Here is a 24,952-nt window from a genome sequence, read left to right on the forward strand (position 1 = left end):
CAAAAAGCTTCTTTAGTAAGTCTAACCATACACTGTATGCATGTCCATATGCAGAATGGCTCTACAAAGTAGGAACCAATACGCAGAAATTGCAGGTTCAGGCAGAGTGTGTTACATACAGCAAAGATTCTGAGCAGTTCACAGGCCTCCACTACAGCTTTCCTGTTTCAAAATTCTATCTAACAAACAGTAAATATTGATTTTTTGAACACAAACATAGGGACAATTTTTGAACTTAAAAATGACACTGAATTAAACCACGAGATGGAATTAAACCGAGACACACATTGCTACTTAATTACTGGATTTCAAGGTTGCCTCATTCCAAAGAAGCCACATAATTACTAGTGTTCTGTCTTGACAGTGCATTGCTGAGCTATATTGCTTTGCTGTGTATGAACACAGTATGATTAGGAAATCGTGCAGCAAAACATGGAGACACTGCACTGTGATTCCATAGCTTTTGGCAAAAAGCAGCAAGATGTCTCATCTCTCACCAATATCTACACTCAATCATGAAGTTGTATTGACAAGTGCATCTCCTTTTTCTCATTATTTCCTCTAACTTTCTGGCTGCTTGCTCAAACAAAGAAGGATCCAGGCAGCCCTTGGTCCTATGTGTAAAAAGCATTCTTTCCAGCTCTGTGACTAAGGCTTTATTAATGCTGCCTGTCACGTCAGTGAGCTAGTATCAACTTACAGAAAAACACACCAACCCCCTAAAAAATTTAGTGATAGCTGGAGAATGATCCCTCATTTGTTGTGTTGTGCTGGTTAATGGGGTTAGGGATTGCAGAAGATGTTGGGCTGAGACACCTGGCAGCTGCCTCATCCAAGAGGTAAGTGAGAAATCAACTGGTTCAAACTTCTTCATGTTGTGCTACCACTGTATGCCTGCTCTGGACTACAGAAGCTGTCTCTAAGAAAACGGAAAATGCATCAGTCCCCACCCTTCCTTGCTAGGAAAGAAAATTTTGATTTTACCTCATGAAAAAAACAGACCTGAATGAACAGCCTCAGGATGCAACCATAAAGGCGGAGAAGATCACAGCAGGAAAGGATAGGATAGGACAGAATGGAATATAGCAGAATAGAATATTTATGTTGGAAGTGACCTGCAACAAGTATCTAGTCTAACTGCCTGACCACTTCAAGGCTGACCAATTAAGGGCATTGCCCAAATGCCTCTTAAACACTGACAGGTTAGGGGCATCAACCACTTTTCTAGGAACCCTGTTCCAGAGTTTGACCACCCTCTCAGTAAAGAAATGCTTCCTAATGTCCAGTCTGAATGTCCTGTGGGGCAGCTTGGAACCATTCCCATGCATCCTCTCAGTGGACACCAGTGAGAAGAGCTCCGCACCTCCCTCTCTGCTTCCCCTCCTCAGGAAGCTGTGGAGAGCAATAAGGTCACCCCTCAGCCTCCTTCTCTCCAAACTAGCCAAACACAGTCAGATGACCACCTTCACCAAGTGTCAGTCCAATATTTTCTTTACACCTCATCTGAAAAAAAGCCCTTCTTGTTATTTGAAACAACACTGGCCAGTTTCAACTCTAACTGAGCTTTGGTCTTTCATGTCTTCTCCCCGTGCAAATGAACCACAGCTCTGTACTCAGCTTCCCGAGAAACCTAACCCGGCTTCCAGAGGTCATACAGCTTCTGTTTCCTCCCGACCTACACAAGGAGTTCCCTGTTCAGCCAAGCTGGTCTTCTGCTCTGCTTGCTTGACTTACAACAGGGTGAAATTGTCTGCTCCTGTGCTTCTGAAGGGTGAATCTTAAAGACTGACCAGCACATGTGGACTCAGAAGTCCTCAAAAACAGATTCCCAGGGCACTCTGCTAAATAACTCCCCAAACAGCATAAAGTTTGCTCTCAGGAAGTCCAGGATAGCAACTCTGCCATCCTTTTTTGTCTTTACAGTGAAGATCTTAAACTCAGCCATTTCATGAACATTGTAGCCAAGACAGCCAACTACTGTCACACGAGTCCTTCTCTATTCACAAATAGCAAGTCCAGGAGGGCATCTTTCCTAGTTGGCTCACTACGTATGAATGACAAGCAGTTTTTACCTGTAAATCTCAAGAATTTCCAAGACTTGCCACAGAAATATGATATTTCCAGTTGACATCTGGGAAGTTGAAGTCTCCCATAAGGACAAGGGCTACTGATCCAGAGAGTTCTCCTAATTGCTTATAGAATGATTCACTGGTGCTTACATCCCAGCTGGGCAGTCAGTAGTAAAACACCCTCTACAATATCTGCTTTGTTTTCCTTTCCTCTAATCTTCACCCAGAAGCTCTTCACCACATTGTCACTAACTCTAAGGGCTGTGCAATCAAACATCTCCCTTACTTATAGTGCTACACCTCCCCCTCACCTGCCCTGCCTGCTTCTGAAGCCTGTAGCCCCTGGTGCCAGCTCTCCAAGTCACGGGACTCATTCCACTGCTAGCAATGATATCGAGCTCTGGGAGCTGACCAGTGCTTCATCTTTTTTGTAAGACACATGCTAACCCTTCCTTAGCTCCTATGATCCTCCCTCTGCACACTGCAGCAAAGTCAGTCTGCAGAGATGCAGCTACCCCAGCCTGGAGTGACCACTGCAGGCACCCTGGGCTAAGCCTGGCTGACTCTGCAGAGAGATGAGTTCAAGCCCAGACAGCAGAGCAGCTGTCAAAGCATCATCTATTTGCCTGTTTGCACTGACAATGGGGCCTTCTGTGTATTCTATATTACTGAAGCATGATCTCAAGTGCTTTCTATCATGCTTGCACTAACATACAGTCCAAGGGATTAAGAAATCTAACTGCCATTCACTGTTTTCTGGATGACAACTTTGCTTTCTTCCCTTGAATAATCCCAAAGATACCTCCATAGTTCTGGATGTATCTATCTACCTGACATTCAGCTGCTTGCCTACATCTGGTTACTCCAATATTACTACATCTGGTGCCAGCCTGGCACCTACAAACCATTCATTTTTGCCACTTTGCACAGCCTAGTATCCTATACATCCAAACTCTAAATCAGTGCCTGCTTCCCGATTGTGCTCTGGTTTTTCTTTAGCTGTTCTCCCTGCAGGCTTTGACATGACTGTGTACTTTCCAGTCTGTCTATGACTCTGCTTTTCATAATCAAGTTTTACTCCACAGGACCTGCTGGCCTTCCACACATTGAATTCAGCTCCTCTGTTCACATCTTGACGTTTACTGTCACACAGGTATTCTGCTCTGCAGCTTCATGTGTCTCTGTGCTCCTTGCTGGATTCTCTTGGTGGCTGCTTGATTGCTACTATGCATCTGAATGTTCACCAGCTTTGCATTTAAGCTACAGTCCCTGACACAGTTGGTGAAGGCTTTCTAAGCTGACTCTTTCAAGGTCCTGTTGTCTCTTGTATGTATCACTAATTAGCTCATATTATAAAATACAATATTGCTAGATTATTTTGCAAGATAGTATTTGCAATAAGATTTTGAAGAGACTGGGTTTTGCAACAGAATAATCTATTTCTTTATTCTTTTGATTATCTGTGTTGGAAGTTTACCTTTCCTACTCTTCATTCACACAATTTTATGTGCATCTCTCCAGTTACCAGTAATACCAATAATCCTCCTGGAGAACACAGCAGGCCTTTCTCCATCACAGCTGGTAGCAGGACTTAGTTTGTTTTCCTTCTTTATTTAGCCCTGGAGCTAGGTTGTACTTTTGCTTCTGTGATCTAAGAAACAAGGTACTAAACATGTCCTCCTTTCCTCTTCATCTGCTCAGGGGAATGGGAATCCAAGACAATGCTCTGATTTTCTTCTCTGCTTTGATACCTTTTAGGAAGTCAGTGTGCCACATCCTTGCTTTCTGATGGCATGTCCCCACATAATCCATCTTCCTGTGGCACCAGACACACAAATAGAGCCTTGCATAGACATTACACAGGGACAGCTCAAACACTGCAGCATTTGTGTCTTAATCCTTCCATCTCTGCTACTCAGCATTGCTAAAGCCTTATGGGTAGGAGATGTCTCTGACAGCCAGGATTTTAAGAGGCACGTAGGCACTTACTGATAAAAACAAGCACCTTGCAGAGTTTTCTCAGGGAGGCATTAAGTACTTCACTGCCTGATTCCCATAGATTTTATTGCAATTTAAGTAACAGGAGTCACTTCTGAAAATACCATTTGGTGCTCCTCTCTATCCTTATGAGCCTCTAATGCCTTTAAACATTAGGCCTTTGAATTTCCAGATGTGACCTGCTGGGTGATCACATGTAGCACACCGCCTGATTAGGAGGCCGTTTACTCTAATGGTGGCATGCAGTTTTCTGAACTAGACACTGCCAACTCTGATCCCATTTACTTAGGCCACTGAACAGCCAAATCCGACTTCTTCATGTTCCTACTTCAATCTGTCATCCTCCAAGCACCACTTACCACTGTTTCAGCTCAACAGCAGCAGCTCTTCTCTTCCTCTGGGCACTACAGACCCAGATGCCAGCCAGCAGGGAAAAGCAGCTGCACAAAGGCGTGCTGAAAGCCACCTCTGGATCCTTCTGCATTAATTTCTGCTTCTTTGTGACCATTGGTAGCACAGCAGCACCACCTGTACTGTGCAAGGCTAAATCTTGAGTAAAACTTCCAGACTATACACACAGGCACGATGGTGCTGCATGACAGCTATTTCACTCCCAGCTCACGTGTGCCCTCTGTTTTTATCACCAGCTACTCTGGTATAGTAGGTGATTATGTACCTGTGAACTGGAGAGTAATATGAAAGGACTTTTTGCTTTTTTCCCCCCGTAAACGCAACAGGTTCCTTGTGACCAGTGAAACACAACTCCCCGCCCCCCCCCCCCCCCCCCCCCCCCCCCCCAAATATTACTGTCAAGCCCAGAGAGACCGGGAAATTAAAGGTAATAACTACTCATCTGGGCTGAAACATCTCAAATTCATTCCCTTTCTCTTTTCCCCTCCACACCTTTATGAAAGCATAAGAATTACTAGTTTGGGTTTCCAGCATAAATTATATTTTTTTTTCCCTTGCAGATTTACTTCAGATTTTCACCAGTACTTTAAGGCCACATTTGTGGTTTAATTTGAAAAGACATGGTGCCTGTAGGGGTTAGTGAAGTGCCTTGCAAAAGCAAGGGACTCAGTCTTTGAGTGGAATGGAAGTCAAGAAGACAGTGATAAAACTAGGAACAGAGTACAATGATATTGCAGGTTGCAGTAGCCTTCACTGAGAAATAATTGTTGCTATCAGACGAATGTTCTTATCATCTAGAAAATCACCAACCAGAATTCTCAGTTTTGACTTCAAAGAAAATCCAACCCTCTCTCACCACAGGGCACTTATCACATTCATTAATTCTCAGGAAAAATTCTTTTAATGTCTCAAATGCATATTTACAGCTTACTTTAAATTTCTCTTTAATATTACTTTAAAATAAGAGAAAAACACCCATTCAACTTGCATAAGTTGACATACCATCCTCTGGAAATGTCATGAAAACAGGCTAATGGTCTTAAAGACTCCTGTGACTTGTTTCTCTAATTTGCTGACTCCATAAAACAATGACTGTGGCAATCACTTTGGACCTTAATGTTCCTAGAGATAATGTATTAGCACTTAATGCATGGCAGTGCCACCAAGTATTGATGAAAAGTGTTACATGCAAGATCAAGCAGCCTCATCAAATGCTAATTATCGAAGTGGGGGCTGAAATGGACTTCTCAATTCTAGAGGAAGAATTTTTTTTTTCCTTAATAGTGTGTGTGAAAAACAAACAAATGTGCAGGATAACAGCTGCAGCTGCATAAATAGCTGCATAAATACCCAGTTCCTTCCTGCAAAAACTGGAGCTAAATTTATATGATTTACTGAGGGGTTCTTACAACCTGTAAGTATCTGCTGCTGTGGATGAAGGTGAGGCAGAATATTATGCTGGCTTGTTCTGGCACCAGGTTGGCCCTGATTATTTTTGGTTTGTAATAGGCCAAAAACTCTAGACCATGTCTTCTCTCAGTAGCTCATAGAGCTATGCAGAGAGCTGGAGAAGTCAACTAAATTAATTTCCCGAGCTTCCATTTCCACTATCCTGCAAGCTAATGATGTCTGAAAGTTAGAAGAAAAAAACCCCATAACTTCTTGTCATTTTCTTCTGAAGATTCATCTGACATTACCATCCATAAAAGCACTGATTATTCTGGCTCGCAGCTTCTCAGTTCCCCCAAATGAGGACTAATTAAGCATCGTGTGGATGAGCATCATGAGAATTATGTTTTATTCAGCCTTGTTTCTCTCAGACTAACCCCTTCAGCACTGAGCACCAGGGTATAGCTCTCCACCACAAGATTTTAAATAGGTTTATAGTAAATAGTTTCTTGCAATTCTGGGATCAAAGAACATGAAAAATCAAATGCAGAGACACAGGAAAGCTTCAAGTGAAAGCCTGACCTCCAAATGATGTTCTCTTAATCCCACACTCTTAATTGTCCTTTTGATAACTGTACAACAAACTCATCAGGATCCTGTGCAATGCCTCCTGTAGGAAGTCCCCCTCCAGGGAGAAAATAATGATAAACAAATAAACAAAACCTCCAAGAAAAAAAAAAAAAGAGGAAAATACACACTTTAGTAATTTCTGCTCAAATGTCATACATGTACACATAGCATGTGCCGGATGAACAGGATTTATGGTACGGGGTAAATACCAAGACAGTGTCTCACTTGCTCTTGAGACTTCCAAACCAGTAGTTGACTGGCAGGTACCATAAAGCCTCAAGATTAGCTGTGTGCAAAAATTATTTCAGTAGCAAAATATTACCCTGAGGAGCATCTGGAAAAAAAACAGATTGTTTTTCTTTTACAGGCAATGGGATTTCATGCACAGTTGACTAACCCTTCTAAAGCACAAATTTCTCTTCCTAGTTCCTGTAAAAAATTAGTTTTTTGTAGTTCATGAAAAATCTTTAAAAATGTATTTGTGATAAGGCATATTAAAGGAAAAAGAGAAGACACTGTCTCTAACCTGGTAGTTCCCTAATGACAATTTTGCTTTGACCTGGATTCCTGGTAGCTTATGTAATCAATCCATAGACTGAGTCAGCTCATGAGTCTCATTTGCAACAGTTTTGACAAATGTAATATATCCCAATATGCACAGAGTATATTCAGAGACCTATTGGTAGCAAAAAAAAAAAAAAAAAAAATCTGCTTACATCCCTGCCTAAAACTTTCTGTTTAAAAGAAGTTAACTCCTTCCCACCTACAATGCCACCCAACAAGATAAAAGTTATTTAGAGCAGGCAATGTCTGGAACCAATTATAAATAACTATGAGTAGAATTGAAAATGTACAAAGACAATTAATTAGTTTATGTTAGACCTCAGCAAAGGTTCTTATGCATTTTTCATGACATATTTTGATCTAAATGACAGAAAGACAGGTTGGACCAATATTTCTTCTCTTTTGCCACTTTGACTGGTGCAGCCTCCTGAAATAGCTGCCCTTGGTTTCACCTGTCTCACTCTCCTGTCCAGTCAGTTGTCATTCACAGCCAGCAACAGAGCAGGTTGGACAGAATTTGGACTCGCGGCCAAAGCTGAAAAATACCTGAATTTGATTTATTTTCTCAGAGCTTGTTGTGCACTTGAAAATTCAAGGTTCATTTTTAGTCTCTGGATTTTAGGTATAATCTGTATGCCTCTCATGGTCAGCACATTTAGGTTATCAGTCAAGGCTCAACCAGAGTTCTGCTATTACATTTTCTCAGCTAAAATTCAGCACTTCTAAATAACTGATAAGGACACACTTCCAAATGATTTATATAGCAAGACACTTCAAGGAACATTTTTCATTTCCAATACTGTCACTCTTTGGGATTGGGAGCGTGCAAGACATTGTTCTCAGCTTTTCCTGAACATGTGTCCTCTGGTTAGGAGCTTGTACTAATACTTGCAGATACAAATTGACTTCTTGTGCATGGTGATGAGTTGTTCAAAACACACACAGAAGTTCCTTCTGTGGGGAGGATCCTTTCTTCCTCACTCAGCTGTTACCCTGGTGTGCACAAAGCCATGCTTCATTATTCATGAGATGCTTTTTCTGTCAAAATCCAGGGGATTTGGAGCAGTACTGACCCATGACCTTTTCAACTAGCAGGGACGAATAATTCATAAGGGGTGAAAATGGAAGCAAGACAAGCCATCTGAGGCCTAGACATGATTACTTTCCAGGGGGACCTTCCCCACTCCCCAAGGAGTCTCAGTTACTGCTCCTCTGCACCCGTAACCTAATTCAGCTTCAGCTCCATCACAGGCCTGCAGCACTACTTACATCTTCAATAAAAATCTATTTTGCCAGTATGATAGGACATTCTGCATGATGGACAGGCACTACTACCTTTCAGATAGAGATCTTACATTTAATGAGTGATGCTCAGCATGCAGCAAAAAGCATACAAGCAAATTTAGTTGCAGGCAAAATTAAGATTCCAGCATTGCCTCTTTTAAATGAAATGCTTTATATCCTGGCTGTTGTGGAATTCCAGTCACTATTTTATCCAGCTGAGGTGACTTGAAGTTGATTATTCTACCTTTCAAGCATCCCTAAGTTTGCAGTCAGTTAAGATGTTTTTTAAAACCATTATTCATTTCAAAATAAATCCTGGCTTTTGGAAAACAGCTGAGGTGGTTCTGCTTAAAGAACAATGAACACATTATAGAAGGCCTGCAGTCTTTGATTATTAAATTAATGATATGCAGAACTGCTTTCAAAACGTGATTTCATAGTCTGGTCTGCATGTCAGTGTACAATATGTAGAAATCTGTGCCCTCCTGGAGGCTTATAATAATCTAATGACTTATAAAAACATAAAACATGTCAGCTCAGTGTGGAAGTCTGGTTTCAATTCACAAGAATTGACAAAAGCCACAAGAATAAAGTACTACGCATGAAATAACTTCTAAGGGGTGAAATATATGCTACATTTACTGAAACATGTAAAATTTGCACCTAAATTTTAAGTTCCTGCAGTAACTTAGGCAGAAAGCCCTAGATGTCTCTGTTTCTTCTCCTGTCAGCAGAGAGGAAGCAGGTGCTCCAGATGTAGGTGCCTCAGGTCTACAAGGAAAATGGATGCTTGTTTTGAGGAGACTCTTTTGCTGGGCACCAGCCGGTTGCCTTGAGGTAGGGGACTGGATGCCATTCAAGAACTCCCATAATTGAATTCTGCTTGTTCAAAGGACAGGCTATAAGAAAACTGTGTTGAACTTTTTCAAAATCCCCCTGCAAGCTAAATACCAATCCTGATATGTTCCAGAGAAACTCATACCTACTAAACGGAACAAAATTCCTTTATTTCTTTTTATGAAGAGATCTATTAAATAAACAATGAAAAAGTGCCTGGAAATTTCAAGGATGGGATATAATGACACAATAAACCAAATCTACATTCTAAAAAAAAAAGGCATTAATTTGCTAGATACTGAAACTGTAAATTTGTTGTTTCCCCTATAAGGAATAAGCTTTGGCTGAATTTGGTGTTGCAAACCAGCAAGGGCCTGAGATGGTTACAGAGAGAACCACTCAAGGGATGTGACAATGACATGCAGGACAGAGAGGTTCCTCTTCAAGTGAGGAAAGAAAAGGTGAGACATCTTCCTGTACCAGAGCTCACTGGTAAGTTTGGCAGCTACATGCACAGCCTTCCTACCAACCTGCCCATGCTCTCAGCAATGCCCCTGAGCACTTCTGAAGCAGAAGTAGAATCAGTTTGCAGATTTGTCAAGATGTCAAACCCTGAGCAAGACATACAGGGCATTTACCTTAGAAATGCCAAATGCATTTTAGAGCAAAAAATCTGAAGACAAGATTCTCACTGCCCTGAATGTCTTGATGTAAGAACTCATGGGGCCAATTGTTTATGCTACTCTGGCTGGCTTTCAGCCATGTGAATAAAAGAAAAGTGCTGAACTGATGCTCTGTCTAAGGCTGAAGCATCATTAATTGCTTCAGAGCCATGTCAGGTCTTAGCAGATGGCAGAGAAGGGACTGAATTTCTGACATTTTTAATTAAAATGTAACCTCTATTATTATGGGATTAATAGTAATATAAATATAGCTGCACTTTACATTTGGTAAGAGACAAATTCTGTATTTTTTGTAGACCTAACTAAGAAGGCTTAAAAGATGGTGAATTCATGTTGGTAGCTCTTGTGATTTTATTGCTACTCTTATAAGCATTTTTCTGAAGGCTGCTCTTACAGTCAAGAGAACATAGTGAAAACTTCAGCCCCACTTCTTTCCCCTATAGATCCACATTCACTGCAAAGTTTTCAAAGCAAAATGTTTAAATTCCTCAAATTAGAAAGCAAAGTTCCCAAAAGCAGAGATATGTATTCATACATGTAAATGCCACACTTGAGGTGACAAGGTGCAATGATACTTTTTGACAAAGGGAAGCCTCTTTTTGCTAAGGTTGATCTGAGCCACCAAGACTCTTCTTCCCCTGCCTGGATTTTGGGAAAGACAGTTTTGACTAGCAGTGATAGAGGCATGTGCTCAGCTGCCTTGTCTGCAAACTGGCTCTATGCCCTGAGGCAGAACCACTCCCCAAACCTCTTCCCACCGTGGGCTTCATTACAACCCAGCCTTAGATGAGCTTTTGACCATGGCACCAATTACATGTCTTCCCATCTGCTGCAAAGGACCCAACCAACCTTCCTGTGGGCTGGATTTCAATAATCATAACTTGTCACCGGGAACACCAGGCTCTTCTTGTCCTCTACCACTTGTGTGCAAATGACAAAATTGTTTGAGTAATCAGTGAGGTTTTGCATACCAGTTGTTCTGTTAAAACAGGGGAGAATAATCACAGCACTTTTTGTTTCATGGTCTAACTTTCGTGGTTTACTAGCTCAGAATGAGTTTTCACATGACTCTAACAAAAAAGGGTGTGTGTTGTGTTTCTCTTGACTAGCACAGGAAAAGAAAACCCACTGTCTATCATGTCTCTGTAAAGTCCAAATGTGTCACTCTCAGTGCCAAAAACCTGTGTGTCATTTACTTGACAAGTTTGGGACCCTCCCTCATGTGTAGTGCTTGTGCTGCTTCACAGATGTCCCAGTACATCTTGACACCCATGCTGCTTTGTGTGGGGACACATCCTCACCTTCACTCTTCTGCTGGGGGCTGAAAGGGGGAAGAGCTTACACCACAGAAACCCTTCCTGGAAAAGGCATGTGGAGCACTCAAGGAATGGGTGCTATTACAGTTGGACTGAGCTGCCTCTCTGGCCCCTATATGTGGATGGGCAGTGGAGGGAGCTGAGCAGCTGAGGCAGGAGCAGGGGGTACTGCTCCACTGTGGCAGCATCCCCTCAGTATAGTTTTGGGTGCCCTGCAGCACACGTGGCATGCATGCAGCCACCCTACCTCCCCAGTGTTGTCGCAAACCCGTGCTGCAGGGGCCTGGGGCTCATGTCATGGGTCACTAACGCAGTTCTTGTGCTCGAGGCACGAGCTCTGGCGAGGCCCTGGTCAGAGAGAGTCCAACTGTGTTACTTCTGTGCATCGCTGAAGCGACTTCGGCATCAGGGAAAGAGCTGCTGGCTGGGCTGGCTAGCTGGCTTCTTTGCAGAGGGAACACGGCAGGAGCCGATGGGATCGGCTCATGTTAGCTCAGAGACAAAGAAAGAGGCTGTTCTGGTCTGACTCCTAACAGGTTTATTGTTAGAAGTTTTGCAACCCAAACAAGCTGCGGGGATGGCTTTTTTCAGCAGGGAAATGATGCATGTGAAGACCCTGCCTTGCTTAGGTTATCTTGGCACTAACAAGCAGCACAGAATATGAGTAACTGGTCTACAAAACACCTGTGGGTGCTAATCTGCACACACAGTGTTTAGACGACTGGGCAAGAAAGCTTAGGTAGAAGAGTTTTGGGACTGTGACTATTCTCCCTTCTCTTCTACACCTTCTAACTGCAAATTGCCAGTTGGATTTCCTTATCCATACAAACAGCGGTAATTGCAAAGGGTTTCAGTGCTCCTCTGGTGAGTTTTGCTCCTGTTTCTGCCAGGCCCCCAGAAGCAGCCACTTAGAAGCTCTTTTTGGGACCTGTGGGGATGTCTGGGAGGATGCTCTTCTGCATCCTCCTTCGAGAGGGGCAGCGATGGAGAGGGCTGCACCCTCAGCATGTGTGATGGTTTAAAAACTCCTTGGGTTTTTCTGAACAGCAGCTACTTGCTGGGTACAACACTTGTCAAAGTATAGCACATTTGCCCATCCTCCAGTGATCTGTACAGAAATAATTATTCCAAAAATCTTTTTTTATCCCCAGTGTGTGAATTTCATACTGACATTGCTACCCTGCAGAGTACCCTGCAGAGTAACAGATATGTTCAGGGTAATGGGATCACTCAAAATTACTCCTTTCTACAACAGAAACTGGTGTTACTTCTAACAAATTGTAGGATTACTTTTTGTTTTCTAAAATGTTGCAGTATTGTGAATCCAGTTTGGCCTTATCCTCCGGCTTCTCTCGCCTGCCCACTGATTAACGCAAGGATGGGAATGGCAGATGCCAAGTACTGTCACACCAGGATGACAGCACTGTGCGACCACTTCATGCAAGGGTGAGCCATTTTGGAAGAGGTGACACAAGGGAGTGCCACCTGCTAAGGATGCCCAAACCCACCTCCACCCCACCTTACCTGGGCTGGGGCGCTGGAGGAGAGGTGGGTCAGATCCCCGATCCTGGCAGCTGCCCGTGGGTCGCTGGAGCTGATGAGGACAGGGGCACTGATCTCCATGGAGTGCCGGTTGCTGGCGGCCTGGGAGGACTTGTGTGTCATGCTGAGGGCGGTGAAGGAGTGGCGCTTCTTGGCGTTCTTCTTGCCTTCCACCTGCCGCTGGGCCGCTCCGGCCACCCCCGCGCCGGCCAGCGTGGAGCACGGTGCCAGACCCACCGCCGCTGCTGCCGCCACTGCCACCGTCTCCGTCGCCAGCGGCATGTCACAGCCAGAGGCGGCAGCTGAGCACGTCTTGTCCATCTCCATGAGCTGCTTGGCGGATTCATTCAGCTGCATGGGGAGGAAAAGGGAAAGATAAAAAAGGAGTTGTAGAGAGTGATAAGGTTCCCTCCACTGCAGAAAAGGAGGCTCAGTGAGGACCTTATCTCTGTCTACAACCACCTGAAAGGACATTGTAGCATGGTGAGGGTTGGCCTTTTGTCCCAGGTAACAATTGACAGGACAAGAGGGAATGGCCTCATTTTGTGCCAGGGGAGATTTAGATAGGATATTAGGAAAAATTTCTTCAGTGAAGGGATTGTCAAGCACCGGCCCAGGCTGCCCAGGAATGTGGTGGAATCACTGTCCCTGGAAGTATTTCAAAGATTTAAAAGACATGGCACTTCAAGGCCATGATTTAGTGGTGGGCTTGGCAGTGCTGAATTAACAGTTGGACTGGATGGCCTTAGAGGTCTTTTCCAACCTAAATGATTCTATGATTCTATGAATTTATTTGATTTATGAGGTCAGGTGCATTATTTCCATCCACTTGTTAATGCTAGGAAGATCAAAAGAGGCAGAGTAAGCATCCAGAAGAGTTAGGCTAGAACCAGGCACCATAAATTGGTCCACATCAAGCTACAACATTTAAAAACATGTCATTCCCCAAAATAGCTTGTCCCAGGCTGCTGAGTCGGAGCCTGGGGAAGGAGGCAGGAGCCTCTTCATCAATGTTTTGCTATTTGCTATTGCCTGTGCTTGATGTTTGCCATACATTGTTTTGATCCAAAGGTACAGCTTCCAAATCTTTCCAGTTTCATCTCCCTGCCTCCCACCTAACACAGGTTATCCAAAGGCAGATGCAAACTGAAGGCATTTTCCCCAGCTGTTTCACCTAAACTTTGGAAGAGCTTGATGGCCACTGGAAGACTTGCTCAGGTCCAGCTTGAAAAAGTGGTACCATCACTTCTCTTCAAAGGTTTAACACTTGACCTACAGCCCATGAACACCACACTAGGAGGCTCAGGCCAGCTTTCAGCCTGCTGTTCCTCATCCAATCCACACTCACAGATAACCTCATGTCTATGCAGGCCAGAGGCACGCTGGGTGGCACAACCCTGTCACTGAAGTCTCTTACCTCCCAGCCTTCATAACTCATCCAGGAAAGCTATGCCGTACACAGCTGGAGAGATTTTAGGTGCACAGGGATGCTACAGTCACTAATGATACATGAAGTGCACTCTGAATTCAGCAGTGCTTTCTGCACAGCACTCATTGCCAATACATCTTCCCTCGAGGGGTGTTGTTAACAGCTGATGGAAAGTGCCACATTTTGCCAACAGACCTTTATATTAAACTAGGATGTACTGCAATATGTTTGCATTTAATGAATAAAAACAACATATGAAAAAGGGAGCCACAGCTAATGTACACGTGCTTTTGCATTCACTGCTATTCTGAGACCCACATAAACCAGAGGTGTATGTAATACTATTCTGGACCAAAACTAGGCCATTTTTTTTCTATAATCAACAGAATTTCTTTTATGAATTATGGCAGCATCCAAGAAACAGTTGAGGACAAGGTCTTCCAAGGCTTTAAAAAAAAAAAAATTGCTGCTCTAAGCCAAGCCAATTTAGAAACCTAACACAAGTGAAAATAAAAGGGAAAAAGAGAGGGAAGGGAAAGATAACAACAGAAACACGCAGTTAAACAAATGTGTAATTGCATAGTTTTTATAACTCCCAACCACTGTGGCCATGCTGTAAATAAAAGAATGGATATTGCTAGCCTTAAGCCAGTCCTCCTGAGTTTGAAAGCACTTCTGACTCCATGAGGACTCATTCTGTGTAACAGGCAAAAAGCACACAAACACCTAGAAAGTAAACATCAACTTGCAGGATCCTTCTTTCTGTGACAGCTTCCACCAAGTCAACCAAGAGCTTCCAATTAATGATGCTCCACTACTTTTAGAGCTGCTGGGAGTCCTGCAACCATTCAATTAGCAAGTCATTTCCCCAGCTGCACTCTCCAACTTGAGACCACGCTTACAGTCAGTGTAGTGCACTGCACCTGCCAATTTTTGCCGATAACGGCTGATCCTATTTCAGATTCTTCAGAAATGTCCATTATTTCCCACTTCATCATGCTCTAAATTGGTACAACCTAATATTTGCCAGCAGGCTCCAAGTTGCAAGGAAACCAGATGGCTCCCCTCCCTTAAGTAGGTGTTACAGCTCCGTTTACCCCATTGATGGAGATAGTCTAGCTGAATTACTTGAAATATTAAGGAGAAAAGGATAAAGCTATCAAATATGTATGACTCTTCTACAGCAGAGGGTGAGGAAATTTTTGCTAAACAACAGCAAAGAGAAAAAGAATATATTTTTACTCTTCAAGGTAGAAGAAAAGAGAGTTTAAAAAAAAAGAAATTTAGAACTTCTGATTTTACAACATGCTACATGTGGACAATATCTTCATATCAAGCTCTGAATCTCTTGTAAGAATTAGATTATAAATCCCACTGTCTGGAATCCAGTTTAACACTGAAGCTGTTCTTTTTAAAACAACAGAATCCCTTACTTTTTTGTTCAAAGCAGCACCTAGTTAAAATGTCAGTAAGAGAGCAAGCATCTAAACATGAAGAGATAAAAAATAGCCCTGTATTGATATAAACAAAAGTTAATCTCAGTATCAGTAGAAGATTAAAGACAGAAAAACACTCCTCCCCAAACAGTCAAGCTAATGAACTTTTGAGAATGTCAGAGGCTTCCTGAAATACTGGGAAAAAAATATTTTGGTCTGCCAAGATAAAAAATGCTTTATAGCCTTACCACTTTATTTTTGTAGTGAAATGTTTTTAAACAGCTTTGCCCACAGATGCTGGAAAGTACTTCCCAAATAGGCTATGAATACCAGAGAAAAGTCTGCTTACTACTTCGTAAAAGCAAACAGTTCTGCCTCTTCACAAAAAAAACTTTGAGAAACCCTTTTTTAAACATAAACACGATTGCAAATTTCTTATTTTAAACTCTGAATATGTAAACAAGCATTGCTTTCTGGTGTCTGTCATTTGATCTTCAGGCAGATTTGCTTCCAGATGAGAAACTTAATGGAAAGTTCTGACCCACAGACGGTGTCAGGAATTTGACATTTCTGGATGTCTGTAGCTCTTACAACAATCTTTAATACCGGAACTCAACTTTCTCGCTCAGTTTTGATCCCTTTTCTAGAAAGAACCTATATTTGAAATTCTGGTCATGCTAAGCCTGAAGTGACTTGAGACTTATGCCTTTGAGACTGCAGCAAGACTGATTTTACCCAAAATCCATTCTTTGTAATGGGGATGTCCTAGAAAACTTGACATAGGATTTAGAGGGATAAGACTTGGATTTGAATGCCAAACCAGTCAAACATTCCCAGCAGCTCTGCAATCCTGTCTAGAAATGCAAAATCTTGCAACAGAAAGCCTTATATTATCTGAGGGACCTTATAATGCAAGAGATGTGATGAGACAGGGTTGTGTTCACAGGGTCTCAGTGACTATGGGCTGTGAGTCCTGCATGCTGAGATAAGGATGCACCAGTCTCAGTTCATGGAACTACTGTGCCTATTTCTAAGGAAGACCTTCCCCATCTGTGAGGAATTGTACTGGAGACAGCTCCAGTTCATCTGGTTTTGGGAGTGAAGGTGCGAGTGGAATACCTCTGTGCACAAGAGCCTTGTTCACCTCCAAACAACATTTTCCTACAATGGGAGCAGTAATCAAGTTCTGTTCATTAAAAATTTGGTGGCCTGGATCAGGAAGCCATACTCCCCACCCTGCCATAATGCAAGCTGTCATGACTTTAGCATCCAGGCAGAGAGCCCATGCAATATGAACTAAGGGAGAGGTTTTTTCTTTCTTCTGGCTTTTATATATGACTATTTTAGATACTCTGCTCGAGACTTTACCACATAGGTGACAAATATTAAGCTACATCACTCAGGACTTCTCCACTGCCAAAATTATTTTTTATTAATCTCTAGATAAATCTCACTTTTTCTGCAGAATGTATTATGGTGACTTTCTCTCAGTCTCTGTTGCATGTGCTTGGACGCACACATATACGTGCACACTTAAAATTTCTAATACACATGGGTTTAAAAGGGACCACCTGTAAAGCGTTTCAACATATTTCTCTTTTAAGGATGAGTGGATACAGGAGAGAAACTGTTGTCTGCACTGGCTATGCCCACGTGGGAGCAAATATGTTCTTTATATCCCAATGTGACTTAATGAACTACAGTTTCAATGAACAACATTGTGCACCTACTTACCTACCCCAGATGGGATGAAGAGTAAAGAAAATCTACTTCTTGTCCAGTGTGGGTGATAACTAACTCTGTGTTTAGTCCAAATATAAAATTATTACTTTGGAATTTATTGTTGTTATTATTATGGAACAAGAGAGAAACATGGGAAATTTAGGTCAGATTTAAATAATTAATCTTTACTACATCTCCCTTGACAAATATGCCAGTGCATTTACTAATCCATGTTAGTAGCAAAATTATTCTATCCCAGTTTAAACTTCCAAGGGACACTGTGATACAGCATGGTCACAACAGCAGCTCCTGGGTTGTGGCGTTTCACTGATAGTGGTGTCTTCTGTAAGATGGAGGACAATGGTGCTATTGAATACTCTTTCTAGTAATTTAGATCTGGGCAAGGGATTAATTTCTCACTGACATCTGCCTTACCAAAGAGAGGACCCTACTATGTGGCTTACAAATATACTTCAGCATGTTCTTGATACTGTGCAGACCAAAGTGTTACTAATGTGTAACTAGAATGTCATTCTTTTCTAAGTAAGAAAGGATTGCTTAAATCTCAGTTTTACACATGGGATTCAGTATTTTGATAAATGAAGCCAATCTGGACCAGAAAGTACACTTTATTAAGAATTTAATTTGCTACAAAATCTCTTTTTTTTTTCTGTCTTTATGGAAACTATTAGCTAAAGAATGGTGCTGTTCAAATACAGGTGTAAGATCAGAAGATATAGAGAAGAAACACAGGTATAAGATTAGAACCAGTTTTGAAAGCAAAAAGTTACAAATTCCTACAAACCTCTGCACACCTAACACAAAAGAAAAAATTGGAAAAAAAATATCATGCTCAAGTTTTTAGAAAGGAACCACTGAGCAGAACAGAAATTAAAATTAAAATTATTAATAAAACATCTTCACAATGTCCCCCTGAAAGATTGAAAATATTTGCACCTAGGGACTGCTGATTTTTATACTTTACAGTTCATAAATATTGAGAGGATCATGCACATCCCTATTTTATGCCTTGCGGAGACTCTGGCAACTTGCAGTTCCATATCTGATTTTGTGATTAAAATAAACAGTCTGAATTTATTACTGCATTTTCACTTCAGAGTAGGTACTTTCAGGAAATACTAAGTTCATATGCCCTCATTAGAATAGTTTGCTATTATTATAATTTATGTTCTGAAGCACAGTGAGGTTATTAAGTAACTAAGGGCATACCTATGCAAGATTTTTCTGTCTCTGCTGGGTTCCTGAGAGGACTTCATCTGTAAAAGCATTTTCAGACCCAAAAAGTAGTCTTTCAGAAAGCTAAAACAGCTTTTCCTTACTATTATCTCTACTGGCAAATGCAGCATACAATCTTTCTTCTGCTGTAGCCAAGTAGCAAAACAGCCTTTGACTCAAATAGACACTAGGAGGAAGTACATGGTACTTTACCTAATGCTTTACATGTTGTTTGGTAGGTTAGTACAGAGGACACACAGCCATTCCAAGAGCTTACTAATGGGATATTACCAGACAAATTTGTGCCAAAGAAGACTTTTGACCAAGTCATACTGAATGCATCTATAATTTTAATCTTTTATATGTTTTGTTAATTCAGATTTAAAAGTGTTTAGAGAAAGCCTCCGAAGTTCTCCATGGACAGTTTAAATTAATTTGGCAAAACCTACAAAATCCGACCTCAATTATAGGCCCCATCTTATGAAGAGTAATTAGTAAGGCACATTTTAAGAGAAAATATTATAGCTAAACCAAAGCATTATTTAATGGTTTTGTGTTCATCTTTAACAATCTACTATTGCCTTTTCTAATTTATTGCCAGGGAGGAACAAGCAAATGTGGAACAGATTTTCTGTAAGTGGTTTATCCATCATGGAAGACAGATTTCTGAAACCCACACTGTGATTGAGAGCAGAGTTATTCCATGCACCCAGAAAATATAAGAAGCACAGTACATGTTTTTGCTTGAACAGATTCAAACGAAATGATAGCTGCAGAAATACTTTCCTAGGACACATCTCAAACTTCAAGTGTGCTGTTCCTCCAGTCATAGGTTGAGGCATACGTCTCATTCTCTTTTCCAAAAGCCTGCTAAATGTGTCAGCATGTTCTCAAGGAACGGAGTCCCTAAAACCCTACAGCAGACAGCCTTCCTAACCAGGGTCATACACATACACAACAATGTATAGTCTGGACAAAGCAAGACAATAATTTTTGTCTACAACGTGGGTCTTTGAAAGGCAGTAGTACTTAGCAATCTCTTTGCCTATCCTACAAGATCTTTCTCATTTAGCAGCAATGTCACTTCTAACGCACTGAGGGGTTGAAGGAATGCAGCATATTAGAACAGCGTGTGCTTGGACGAGCGTGTCATCATGATCTTGCAGAATAAAAATAAATGATGTGTGCAGCAGAAGTAAACACTAAGCCCTGGGTGGTGAACTGGGAATTTTTTTTCTTTCTCCTTTTTTCCAAGTAGTTTTAAGAAGGAAAATGGTCTGCAGTGGTGGAGACCAAGTTTGGTGTATCCCAGAGAAATGTGCAGTGTGCTGCAAAGTCTGTTCAGGAGCTAAGCACAGCAAGAAACGTTACAAAAACTAATGTCGAAAGAACTGAGAATAAAGAAAATAAAACTAAATGCAATATCATTAAAAATAGATGAACTCACCAAAAGAAGTATGCTTTCTAGATCCCCCTCCACTTCCTGAAACAATGCTAGCTATTTAGCCTTCAGCTCCAAGTATGAGGACTCTCTTGCTCTGATCTGTCATCTCTGAATCTCTGATATGCTGTGTGCCTTCGATATGCCTAAGGATTTCCTTTTTCTTTCTATCTGTCCCCTATGGACACCCTTTTCCATAATGAGACGCTCATGACTGTACCAAAGCTCCTTTGAAAGCAAGAAATGTAACCAAATACAGCTTTACTCAACATCAGAAAGAGTGGGAGAACACAGCCTATTTTTACTTATAAATTATTCAGAAAGCTAAATAAAAAGTGCAGTCATGAATTCATGGGCTTGATCCTAATTCCTTTGAAGTCAGTGGCAAAACTCCAGCTGCCTTCAACGGTGGAAGGACTGGTGCCCATCTGGCACCAATTTCAGTACCAGAAGAGTCCCTGTTGAAGATTGTGTGGATTTTACTGACAAACTATTTTTTCATCAAAAAATGAAACTCATTGGAACTTAAGTACTTCCCAAGAACTTGCTTGTTTTGACAAGATGTCCATCAGGAAATTGTTTCTCAGATGATGTTTCTCAGCTAAGACAAGAAATTACCAAAGCCACAGTGCTTTAGGAGTTCAACAGGGTACTTGGACTCCTGGCTGAAGGTCCCTGTGTGGGGGAACAGCCATGGGAGACCTGAAGCAACACTGACACTTTCCAAATAAAAAGCCACCAGCTTTCTGGGTATACTGCGTATCCTTCACTCTTATTCTTGTAAACTGTAAAAACTTAGTGACTCCTGCCCTGAGTCCAGGTGCCCACCTGCACCATGAGGGAAGAGGTTGGTGCTGCAGAAGTGTGAGCAGCCTTATGCTGGGCAGCAACCTCGGCAGGGGACGTGGATGAATCAGGAGACTTTCAGAAGCAGTTTGGATGATGTCCTCATGCCTCATTGAAACCTGGCAGCTGTATGAGCCCTGTACCCTTACAGCCAGTTACTGCAAGGAAGGGAGGCCCTCTGAAGCACCTTTGTGCTGAATCTAGAAACCCTTCACTTGTTAAAACTTTCAGTGTGCCAGCTGTACCAACAAACTTCAGCATAGGCTAGGAAAGATAGTTGAGATCGTGGAGCAGAGCTGTGTGGATCACAAGTAAACTCTAAGAATATCTTTAAAAAGAGGCAAGTTTTGTGTTTTCAGAGTTTTCAGGCAACTTTCTACCTCCTTCCTTCCTTAATGTTTAACAAGGCTTCTGGTGCTATTGCATACTCAAGTGAGCAACAATTCCCATAAAATTATGAACTAACTGAAAATTGACAAGTTAAATACCATGAACTAGGGGCACACGTCTTCAGAGTTAATGCATACATCAAGCCTGGGAATCTTAAAGCAAATGGCTTCCAAATTATGGCGTGTGACCCCAAGTAATTATAAATGGGATTGTGAACCAGGAACATCATGCTCATGTTGGTGCAGAGACCCTTCTCTTCCTGATAGCTGCTCCATGCACACATGCTACCAGACATGACATTGAGCCCTTTTGCTCATTCTCTCAGATTTGTTCCTGGAAATATAGTTCTTGAAAAAGCTGGTTTTGGAATGATCAGGATTGTGTGAAAGAAGCAACTATACCATGTTGTTTTTTAAGGAAAACACTTGCTCCCAGCTTAACGGGACAAAAGATGAAGATGAAAGAAAAAACCAAACATATATTTGTTGAAGTCCTTTATAAATTTGATAAGAAAAGTGTTCTGGTGGGTAATGAGAAAAAGACCTACACCATCACCACACACCATCAAAGTTACCTGCAGAAAGCATGAAGTTGGATAAATCTATGAAGCTCTTGGAAGCTCTTGGAATTGCACAAGGAGCATATGGGAAAGCCAAAGCAATTTTTCAAGTACTGCAAGGCTTTGCCTACCCTGAGCAAGCAAGGAGTCTTTGTTGCAGTGATTTACAACTTTATGTAGAATAAGAAATCTTGTGCAATCGGGGAAAATTAAGTTTTATCAGCTGCAACTGAAGATTACCTGTGGGGAATCGTATACAAATAAATGCACTGTAGTCTGTCTCTGATAAAGCAGAAATGAAGAATGAAAGCAAATGCCAAGAATATGTTTTGGTTCAATTGCTTGTAAAAGGAACCAAGGTATACACAATTCAAGCAGACATTAGCACTAAAGGGTTGTGATAAACAGCCTTTGCCCTGTGTGTACTATATTTATAGACATTTTTTACTACATAGAGTTCTGGCTTCTGCTTCCCAGATACAAGACAGAAGAGGACTGCTGGATGTGGTACAGGGCATTTGCAATAGTGTGACATCCCATGGGGCTGTATAGTTAGATTCTGAGTGCATGGAGCTCCTGCTACAGCTGGCTATAAAGCAGGGTTGCTGGTTGTGGTGGAGAGTTCCTGCACCAGCTCCAGGGTCACACTGTGTGTTTCACTGGAAGCAGCCTACACCAATGGATGTCAGCTATTCGTCACAAAACTGCTGTGTCTTTGGAGAAATGCATCCAGCCTTTGGGTTTACTATTTGCCAGTTGGGGTGAAAATATGAGTCAGGACATATTGTGCTGCTGTTTCACCAAACCATTGGATGACTCCCTAGAGGGGGAGTTCTGAGATGTTTCTCTGAAATGGGAGATGAACTGTGTTTGAAATGGGCAGCAGCACCAGGATACAGGAATCATCTGTGTGACAGGGAGACTGGTCTTCTTATCTATGCACATAGATGAAAAAAAAGGAATTGTGCTGAGAAAGACATGACTTGACAGCCTGAGTTTGTGTCTCATAGTTGCCCTATCCTGTGGTTACTACAGTGCAAACTCTGCTTGGAATTGCCTGCACATTTAAAGCGCCTTCTTCCCACACAGATGTGCTGATGCCTGGTACAGCAGCATGGCTCTTTTTCCTCAGTGGGAGCATTAATTTGCATCCTTTTTTACTCTATGCAGTGACCAGCTATTTTAAAATTATTTTTACACAACCTTCTATTACCTTGGAGACCTCTATACTTCTGTCATACTGCTAAAAGGAAGACAATGGATTGGGATGGCATTACAGGGCAGGGTCTGTGGCATGTGACATATTGCACACTTCACAACAGGCACATCTCAGTTTTTTTGGAAGCCTGACCAGTAAGTGAAAGCCAGTCTGTAAAATATGAAAATATGTTTTCTGTGCTATATAATGATGCAATTGGGTTCACAACCCCCTCCCCCCCCCACCTTGTGGAAGAAAAATCTGTCAAGAGTGAACTGTGATGAATTCCCTAAACTCTGCAAATTCTTGACTGAAAATGGCAGCATTCAGCTTCACACTCATGGCATGACTCACTGCCCCTCACCTCAAAGAACCATTTATAGACCTCTTTAGAGAACCCGAGATGTTAAAACATGATTGGGGACAAGGCTGAGGTCTGAGTCAGAGGTCTCTTCATTGACTTGCCAACAGCTGCAGTCAAAAGTACATTGAACTCTCTGGCTATCAAACTAGAAAATGTTATTTGTGCAACTTTTTGAATTTAATTTCTGGATGAGGGTAAAGGGCGCGTAGCCAGTGCAGTGGAATCATGCAATGAAGCAGCTAGTGCCCTTGCCTCTTGTACACTCATCTAGAGCTGGATCAATGTTCTGGTTTCTGTCCAAGCCTGCTCTGCCACAGGTGTCACTGCTAGATAAGAAGTGTGCCATTTCTTCAGCACCAATAAGCCTGGAGCAGATCTTTTAGGATGCTCAGGCACATGTGTCACATTACTGCAATAAAGTACAATGATTGCCAGCATTAGTCACTTTTATGACATCCATATGCAAATGCTGTTTATGTTAGTATGTTACAAGTGGAAGGAATTTGGAAAACCACTGCTCTAGGCCATGCTGTTTGAGCTCTGAGATAGCAAAATGAATGGGCTAGCAAAAAATCTGCACAGTAGGAAATCTTTCTGAAAGTGCAGAACACTGGAGGTTTTTTTTCCTATTTGCGGAATTACTCAAGCTCAAATACTTTCCTAACACATTCCTTTCTGAAAACAGACTGCCCTGCATTGCACCTACATTCCATAGGCAGAGAGACAACTTGTCCCAAGGAAACGGAAGTTTTACAGACTGCGACCATGTCATGTGATGCAGTCACACAGAAACATTTGTTCATACTTTTATTATTTTTGCCATTAAATGCTGAAAAGCTCCCCCTACACATCAGAATTCCATTGTGAGAAGCATTATGTAAACATAGAGTAACAAGACAGCTCTTGGCTCAAAGAAAGTACAATTTAGGATGAGGACAAGAGACAATGTATAGTTATAGACAAAATATACAATGCAACAGTCTTATCCGCAAGTTGGACAGTGGATTTTGCACAACATACATCTTTTCTAGCCATCCCAGCCAAGAACAATTTTAGAGAAGAATCTGGAGGAGCAATGCTGATGCAGATGTTTGAAGTATTCATCACAACAGTGAAGAACAGAGCACTATGGAAGAAAATTGGGATTTAAAAAAATGACAAAGTGATTGCCATAGATGGCATTCAGTAGTAAATAAAAGACAGGAGGCAGAGAGAGCAATGAGTAAGCAAAGGCTTGAAAGTAAGGGTGAGTTGTATGGGCTCTAGAGGACAGAAAAATGCTCCAGAGAGAAAGAAAGAAGTAGCAGCAGATGACCACATCAGACTGTCATGAATGAGGCACATCTGCATTTGCTAAGGATGCAAAAAGGATATAGCCACAATCAGGGTATGACCTGATAAGAGTTTGATCTTTGTGAATGCTCAGCAATCAGATTGGACAAAGACTGGTAGAACTTCCAGCCACATGGATGAATGGAACCATGCATGAGGATGTGATTCCCAATGGCAGTGTCTTTATTACTTGCCATGAAAGTACATTGATCCCTCTTTTACCAGTGACCAAACAGAAAGTAACACACGTAACTGTGTACAGTGTGCACTGAAAAT

The 24,952-nt window shown here is 41.8% G+C and overlaps 1 protein-coding gene across 1 annotated transcript in view; it reads right to left on the reverse strand.

The window, feature by feature from the left end:
- The window catches only part of SH3RF3 (SH3 domain containing ring finger 3), a 245,389-nt gene that overhangs the window by 49,750 nt on the left and 170,687 nt on the right, over window positions 1-24,952 (reverse strand). The window contains exon 4 of the mRNA XM_069004839.1: window positions 12,706-13,074. Coding sequence (XP_068860940.1) covers window positions 12,706-13,074 — 369 coding nt within the window. The remainder of the gene's footprint in view (window positions 1-12,705; window positions 13,075-24,952) is intronic.

This window comes from Aphelocoma coerulescens, chromosome 1 (genome assembly GCF_041296385.1).
Source record: "Aphelocoma coerulescens isolate FSJ_1873_10779 chromosome 1, UR_Acoe_1.0, whole genome shotgun sequence".
Taxonomy (NCBI): domain Eukaryota; kingdom Metazoa; phylum Chordata; class Aves; order Passeriformes; family Corvidae; genus Aphelocoma; species Aphelocoma coerulescens.